We start from the raw sequence: 8,744 nt of genomic DNA, 5'->3' as shown, positions 1-8,744 counted from the left end.
GCAGGGAGGTGGTTGAAACCCTTCAGAACCCAGCTCTGGCAGGTAGCATGGAATCAGGCATTTCGGAAGGTTAGAGCAAGACGGTGCTCCACTGTCAGCAGTTGCCTCATCCCTGGTATCTCGCCCTCGGTGAAGGTCTCTGCTGGGACATACTGGATGCTGCAGATGTTCAGGGTGTGTTTGCTCAGGTACGGCTCGTAATGCTGGAGTGTGGGCTGACACTGGCCGTCAAGCTTGGGGGAGCAGAGGGCAGTTTTTCTGATGTTCATTTTATTCCACGCAGTAATAAAAACTTTATCATCTGTATCCCATGTCCTGAGTGGTCTTTCCATACCCTTCTGCCTTGATTATGCACAGGAGGGATGAGGTGTTGGCTGTCCTACCCTACACACACTGACCTGTGTGTGAGGATCTGAAATCGCACTGCTTTAACTGTGCATACTGGTGGTTTACTAATCCTAGCTGGAGACTAGAACGGCTCCATTCTGCAATATCTGCCATCCCTCCAGTGCAGCTGCTTCTGCTTTTGAACACACAATCTGTCCTCAGTATGTCAATACAATTTATTATATGCTTTTACACCATGCTAACCTAGATTTTATACAGTTTATCCTTGTTAGTGAGCAGCGACACTCGTCCTCCAACTTTATGCTTGTATCCCCGGAATGTTCGCTTGGCCTGAAAAGAGAAGAAGAATTAAAATCAGTGCCTTGCTATGGGCTTATTGCTTTCCTTTTTTCAAATTGCCTCCAATAATAGAATAGTAGACTTTGGCATTATACAAACAGCTGTAACAGGGAGATGTTCCCGTGGCGGGTGTCAGTACCCACATATACATGGGGCTAGCGGTCTTAAATTCCACTGGAGCTGGGTCCCAGCTCAGGGCCAGAAGCGGTTCTGGCTGTGCTGGTGCCAGTAGGGCTAGCTGGGATGGAGGGCACAGCAATCCGGAGTTGCAGGGATGGTGGGGCAGTGGAGGGTGCCAGGCCTCCCTGCTGCAGTGGGGAGCAGCAGCCAGCACCCCACCTTTCCTGAGGGAACTGAAGAAAGCATTACAAGTCACCCAGGGCCTTCCCTAAGGACATGGGAAACTTCTTTCCTGGAACAAACAGTCTCACAGTAGTGGAGCTGGAAAACCCTTCTGCCACAGGAAGGGCTGGTGCGTTTTGAGGAAGGAGTGTGACCTGACAATGTTCTGGCAGCAACAACTGCCAGGCCGCACTGTGCCCTCCTCCATGGAAGTGTCACCTCCCTCATGCACCCAACATGGCCTGCAAGTTTGCTTTTGTAAATGGCAAGAGAGACACTGTTTCTGTGCAACAAAGACAGCAAGAACTGTCCTGCTACAGGACACCACCCCCATCAGCCTGAGGTTAATGTAACAGGACCGAGAGAGGAGAAGGATGCACTTACCAATCTGAGACTGTGCCACTGTCACTAGCAGTTTTCTTTTGCCTTTGGATGTTTATTCAGGAATAACTCAATGGCACTGCACTCTGAAAAAGAGAGAGACAGGCTGGGTTTGGATTCAGTGACTTGATGAGTTAGTTTCTCCAGTTTCTCTTTTTTTCATTTTTGCACAAATCCCATGTCTGATTACAGGGTAATTTGGAAACCTACATTTGCGGTGATCCCTTTACAACCCTTTACAAGGTTAACAGCAGCTTGACAACTGTGCCTGTGTGCCAAACTATCCAAGGCTCTGTACGATCCCCTTGTCTTCACTTACGCAGCTGGGACCCCTCCTTGGACATTGCAGCCACTGCATCCTCATGGCTCTCGAAATGCACATCCGCTTCTCCTGTGGCATCTCCATGGGAGTTGTATTCTATCAGGATCCTTGTGGGCTTCAGTGGAGAAAAAAACTGAAAAGGAGAAAAATAAGGAGTTTTCTAAGGAAGAAAGAGAACAGGAACGTGCCCCATTACCAAAAAAACTGCTGTTCCTACTTATAAAGCCTGCCCGGCTGTGAGGCAGTCTGAGCTCCTGAGTAGCAGAAGGCCCCCCCGTTCTCCATCCAGGTGAAGCTGCGGCACACCCAAGTCCTCCGTCCCACCCCCTGTAAGCTCCTGACAGAGTAATCCTTGACAGGAACAAAACTCCTCACACAGCACACGTGTTCTGCAGACAACAGCATCATTAAGTGCAGGTACATTCATCCTGAGACACTGTTATGCTATTAAAATGCCATAAAATCGATAATAAAATGATTCTGAAATTCTTTTTTGTACAATCAGCCACTCTGAAATGTACCTAAGATTACAAATGGCTACTTGAGCCAGTGGCAGATGTTAAGACATCCTCAGCAGCTTTAATCCGTTGGTATTTACAGAGGCCATGGCTGCCCTGGAGCCTGTAACCCACAGTGAACTCCAGTTCTCAAACACATTCAGCCTGAAGTCGTGCAGCACTGAGGACTAACAGAGACATGGATAAATTAAACATTTTATACCACTTAACAGGATCATAGGAATCATGGGATAGGTTGGGCTGGAAGGGACCTTAAAGCTCATTCAGTTCCAATCCCCTGCCAGGGGCAGGGACATCTGTAACAATTAATCAAGAGTTTCCATTGGTAATGACTACCAAATGCCACTCATAACTTTACTGTTACTCACATTTATGATATCTTGGGCACTAGCTTGGGTAGGGAAACCCTTCATATGAACAAAGTGCAGTAATGATGAGACATTCCCAGATTCTACAATATGCCTGGAGCTTTCCATTCCTTCCCTGCACGATTCTGTGAAATGGAGGGAAAAAAAACATCATAAATGCTGGCAATCATCACATGAAAGCTGTAGACACGCAGGGTCATGCTCACAGCAGACAATCAGGGTGAAAGGAATGGGCCTCAGAGAACACACACGGCAGGGAGGGACTCACTATTTCCTCTTCCAGTGTCGGAGCCACCCATGTCACTCGATTCCCTTTCTTCGTATTCATGTTCTCTTCTCACTCTGTGGTAGGTCAACGGCTGCCTGTCGTAAGGCAAATGCTTTTGCATTTGATGCTTCCTACTGACGTACACTTCTATGTATCTGGAATGCAAAGGAAAAGATGACATAGCACATCTTGCACTTCCGCAGAGAACTCCAGGTTTTGAGAAGGCACCCGCAGGATGTTCTCCCATCCCAACTCTGCTCACGTATGGGGTGTGAGAGCCATGGTATGGCAAGCAATGGGTTTGATGAATTCGTCTTTATGAAAGCCCTTTTCAACTTGCAGCGACAGCCACAGACTTACTTCCTCTGAAAGACGTTTTCTGTTTCTTCCAGCAGTACGCACCATCTTATGTGAGGCTGTTTTCTCCTTGCCCTCTGCAAACTGCACTTTCAAATTTCTACAAACCCCAAAGTAAAACCCCACCCAGCTCCAAACCCAATTACTGCAACAGGGAAACAGAGAAGATGCACAGGGTCATAGTAAGTATTTCAGTGGAACTCTTACGATTTTACAGATGGCTCTGAAACTGATGGGATAAAATGTAATGGGATGTACGAGAAAGTCATGGGTATAATACACCAATGTGTAATGCAACATTATGGGACCCACTTACACCACAGAAAAGAAAATGAATAAATAAGCCAACAAACCAGCCCTTATTCATAGGCTTATTCAAAGTATAAAATTACAGTTCCTTATGTTTCTGGCTGCCTGTCCCAGAACCCCTCAACTTGGAGCTGCCTGTGCTCATCTTTCAGAGAGCTGGAGACAGTACCAGCTGGGCTGCACAAAAACTTAACTGCTCGTCTTAAAGTGATTTCCACAGCACTGAAGGAGTAACGTGATGAAGAAGAGAATATGGACATCCAGGAGAGGAGGCTTTCCTCCCTGCCTCGAGTAAGGAAAGTAACACCAAGTACAGGCTGACAGAGGCCCCAGCTCAGCACTGTGCACAGCTGAAGGCCATTTCTGGATAAAACTGATAGCTCAGGAAGAACGAGTAAGTTCAAGTTGACAGCAGTTTTGGCAAGCACTCCATTTCTTGGCTAATCCCCCAGCACCAGAGATGTATGAGCTGAGGTGGATGAGTCACATCAGCTCGTGTTTGAGCGAGACAAAAAAAAATGGCAGATTGAGAATTCATTAATTTCTGGTGAGAGCAGGGAAGTACAGGAGTTAATTAAATTACTGGGCACACCTAGAGAGCAGCTGTTCTCTTTTAACATGGAGGGGAGGCAGAAACATGAAGAAGTGCAGCCTGGGAACAGGAAGTAGGAAAATAGAAGAAAGGAATTAAGTGTTGTGTGGAAGCGGGAAAGTTTAGAGACGTCTTTTATTATCTTATGTTATAAACAGAACCTAGTGGCTTAAAGAGGATTCAGCAAGGTAAAAGCAATCTTGGGGTTTTGGTTTGTTTTTTTCCCAAGTATAGCTGTGGAGGTATTTAAAAGAAGTGTAAATGTGGTGCTCAGGAACATGGTTTAGTGGTGGACTTGGCAGTGTTTAGGTTAACAGCTAGACTCAGTGTTCTTAAGTCTTCTCCAACCTAAATGATTCTGGTTCTGGGGAAAAGTGATACACACTTCAGATTGAGAAAAGAGGGGCTCTTGGGAGGTGTTGGGCACAGGACTCAGCACTCTGGGAGAAAATGATTAAATACAGATTCCTGAGCAAGAACAGCCTAGGTGGATGTGGTCACCATAGAGGCCAACCACTGTATGGTGTTAGCCAGCAGTGAGGGTTGGGAATGGATTCAAGCTAGAGGTAAGTGGTAAACTGTGCTTCATACAACATCCTCTACAAGTGGAGACAAAGACAGTGCCTGATACTGGAGGCAAAGGTTGCCAAAGTGCAGAAAGCCAGGGAACCTGGTGGAAATTTGGTGAGAGCAAATGTCTGTAGGAGGGGTAGGATCCCTGTGCACTTATGACTGGGCAGGCAGTGTCTGTCTCATGTTTGTAGCTCTAAATGCTGTCAACCCATTGTTGTTGGGATGAGGCTGCCTTCAGAAGTACTTTGAATGAATGAATGGTTTCTGAGAGGCCCCAACTTCCCCCAAGCTACAACTGCTGAAGGGGCATCTGCAGCACACAGAGGCCTGCAAAAGGCTCTTTTCTTCAGTCTTCTCGCAGTTCTAAAGAATACATCACCAGAAGAGTAACACTTGGGTTAGCTGAGGGTAAGTATTGAGTATTTTGAATACTTGAGTATTTCAGAGGGTCTTAAAACATTTTTTAAATAAGGCACAAAGTAACAGTCTGACACAACTATGACAAAGGTTTAGCTATGATTTCTACTGAAATGTGAACCTGAAGTTGAGTTCTAGGCTTTAAGAGTAATAAAGGCAGAAGCTTCCTTAATAAATATGGGGTAACTGAAGAATACCTGTTGCACCTGGTAATAAGCAAGCTGTAAGTCACACAACATGCTTCATACCATGTTCTTGTACCTTCATGAACCCCAGTGAAGTACCTACCTATTTCCCATATATTCCCTATGTCGTAGCAGGGCTTTAGCTGCCATATCAGGAGCTGCAAACTGCACAAAAGCTTCTCCTGTTCTTCTTTCTCCCCGGTAAACAAAAACTATGTCAGTTATTTTCAAACCTATAGAAGGATGGGGAGAAAAAGGCATTTACATTGTCAGGAACTTGTGTTCAGGGAGGCATCTTTTTTCTTTACTTTTCTACAAGTTTTTTGCCAAGCTAATAAGGCAGTTACATAGCTGTGAAACAAGTGCTCATGCTGGCCTACATAGTTTTAAACTTCTAGTTACTCAAATTTATTTGGCTTGTTAGTTTTCACAAAAGCTTAATTGCCAATAATGAACTGACTGAGGCTTCAAATAACAATGAAAATACCAAGTGAATCCAACTTCTAGACAACAAAGAAGTCCAGAGCACAGATGTTCCTGGAATAATTCTTATTATGGTAGTTTTTTCCCATGTCTTCAAGACTCAGCTCAAATTCACTGAACTTCCAACTTTTGTGCTTTTGTAAAACATCTTGGTAAGCCTGTAATCCAGTAAGTAGCTGTATCCGACATGATACAGAGCACACACTGGGCTAGGCTATTACACTTATTTTCTTCAGGAATGCTTTTGTGTACCTCACTGCACCTTGTTCTTTTCTCAAAGGGTCTCTCCAAGATCCTGAAGAAATGGAAATACCTGCTTCACGATGCTGCCCTAGTCACTGTGATCACTCTGTTACTATGTGCCTCCAAACATATTGAACTAGTTGCTATCAACTGAAGTTTTTTCTCTTTGTGGCCTCTGCTGTTGGTGTGATCATGGTTACTACGAACCTTAGTGCTACATGACTCTGTGTGCATGCTTACATGGAGCAGGAAATGGCGGGGGAAGAACTGGTTTGGTTTAGTCTACAACTTAGAAGTTTACCTAAGGAAATGTCCAGCTATTTTGCAAAACCTAGAAAGGATACTTGCTAAATGAATGCAGGCAGCAACCACATGGATTGCTCAAACACCAAGTGTGGTACACATCCATGTGCACACATGCTGTGCAATACTTGCTCAGTTGAGAACTGGTGGAGTCAATCTCCACAATCGCCATCAAGCCAGTAATACTAAAAAACTCAAAACATTGCTGTTAACATGGCACACATGACCTAACTGTCATGATTAAACAGCTGTGAATACTCCATGTAGTATTCACTCGTACTGTAATGATCATACAGGCATTTTTTTGCTGCTCTTAATGTTACTAAACGATGTACTGGCAGCCATACAATTGCAAACAATAGGATCTAGGTTCCTCTTTCCTTTCCCCCGATCCAGAAGAGTGCTGCAAGTACTGAACTTAGGTTAGCCACAAGCTGTTCAGAAAGCTTTAGTTACTTCTAGCTGCAGGAGGACAGCAACTCCTCATAGTGTTTAAGCTGTTCAAGCCTGTGTGTGCTTTTGCTTTTCTCACTTAGAGGAATAACAGCATCAACTTGGAGAAGTAAACACCTCATAACCAAATACCACACAGTAGGCTGAGTTACCTGAGAAAAAATACGTGATATCATCCTCAGTGGAGTTGAAGGGAAGGCCTCTGAGTTGTACAACTCCATCATTAATGGCTTGTGACTCATCTCGCAGATTCTGCAGTAAGCTCTCTACATCACTATCATGTACTTCGAAAACTACAAGGAACACAGGTACAAAACATGTTTTCCCTCACGGTACTCGCGTGGCATTCTGCAAAACTTCCTGTTTCTTCCCCCACCCCATATTCTATGGTCCTGCAATGGTACCACATTGTTCTTCCCATCCAGTCTAGGAATTCAGGTATAAATGGTGCCTTGCTGGCTGATTTGCTGCTCTGTTCCACATCCTGCATCTCTCCACACTCGCACCAGCCCACTTATTATTCAAGCAGTTCTTATTCACTTTATTGAGAGTTTTCTTACAATGTAACTTGTGCTGCTGCAAACCCACCTTTCACATAGCGTGGGCCCATGTACCTCAGGTGCTTTTGCAAGGCTCTCTGGACATCTGCTTTTGACTCCAGCTCGATCAAAGCATCCCCGCTGCGTCTCCCATCCCTATTTAAGAGGAAGTGTATGCCGTTCTCACCATTTCGAATTCTACAGCCTAGAAACCAAGGAACACACGATACAGGAACATATGCAACTGCATCAAACAAGGGGTCTTTCAATCACAGATGAAAACTGAATATGCTGCATAAAGCTATCCCGCCCTGAGCAGTGCAAAACACTGTCTTGAAACAAAGGAGATGACACTCCTACTTCTAATCTTAACTCTAACGCCCCATGCTTATCACAGATAAGAAAGTGATAATCCATTAGCTTCCACAGTTGTATAACTGGATAAGATATATTGTCATATTGTTGGTAAACTGAATTGTTTGATTTACATGAAATCAAGAATAAATGCTATAGGTTTTCAGTCTCTACGTCTATGCTCTGCCTGCTTTGTATTCCTGTCCCCAAGACCTTAAATGGACTTAATTTTAGTTAGGCAGGTTATGAAACCATTGGAAAAACTTGCATCTGGCCTCTGGAAGGATGCATCATAAAATAATAGTATGGATGGATCAGTCCTGCAAAGGTATGCACAAGCCTATTAATTAGGACTGGAAAGCAACACTGATGTTTAAACTAGTACATAAAACCCACTCCAGTTTGTTTGCAAGAGCGGAGTGGGGGGGGAAGCCAACTATAATGGTCTTTAAAGGAACCACTTCAAAATGGATTGCCCTTACTGTAGAGACACCAATTAAGAAGGGAAATACTTGCTCCGTTAAATATAAAATGCCGTAAGGATGAGTTTTGAAGTCGAGTGGTTTATATGTGTAAATTGTGAATAATTTGGCAGCAATATTAAAAACTCGTCTTTCTCTGGCTAATGATTTTCAGATTTTCTTTCTGTTAACTAATCATTAACTACTGAGTGCACTAGAGTGAACAGTTACAAGGAGAATTTAATCCCATACTATCAAAAAAGGTGAGCACGTCTTCCTCGGTGCATGAGAATGGGAATCCTTGTGCCCTGATGAGAAATACATTGTCATTTTCTGCCTTAGGTGACTCCTGTTCCTCCTCTGAGAGGTGACCTTGGTGGGACGGTGCATCTGTAACCTGTCGCCAAAAAGAAACAAACCCCAAATGAAGCAGGGGGAGCGGGCAGCTGCCAGCAGCGGTACCGACTCCGTGCCCCTGCACAGCTGGTGTGCGGTAACAGGGCCGCGAAGCGGGAGGGAAGGCGCAGGGAGGTGCAATGACAACCCAGCGGCGCGCACGCAGCCACCGCCTCCCGTTCAGGGGAATCAG

General features: G+C 44.7%; 1 protein-coding gene across 1 annotated transcript; it reads right to left on the bottom strand.

Moving 5' to 3' along the window:
* Positions 1-646: 646 nt before the first annotated feature.
* GRSF1 (G-rich RNA sequence binding factor 1) lies at positions 647-8,552 on the bottom strand (the record flags this gene model as incomplete). The annotated part of the gene is made up of 8 exons (XM_010018319.1): positions 647-678; positions 1,730-1,865; positions 2,619-2,743; positions 2,887-3,041; positions 5,423-5,552; positions 6,954-7,094; positions 7,390-7,545; positions 8,408-8,552. Coding segments are annotated over 8 exons (1,020 nt in total), but the record flags the coding sequence as incomplete, so codon positions are not given.
* Between the last annotated feature and the right edge of the window lie 192 nt (positions 8,553-8,744).

This window comes from Nestor notabilis, unplaced genomic scaffold (assembly GCF_000696875.1).
Source record: "Nestor notabilis isolate BGI_N333 unplaced genomic scaffold, ASM69687v1 scaffold21287, whole genome shotgun sequence".
NCBI classification, from domain to species: domain Eukaryota; kingdom Metazoa; phylum Chordata; class Aves; order Psittaciformes; family Psittacidae; genus Nestor; species Nestor notabilis.
Note: the sequence above shows the minus strand (reverse complement) of the source record. Positions and strands in the feature narration are given on the sequence as shown.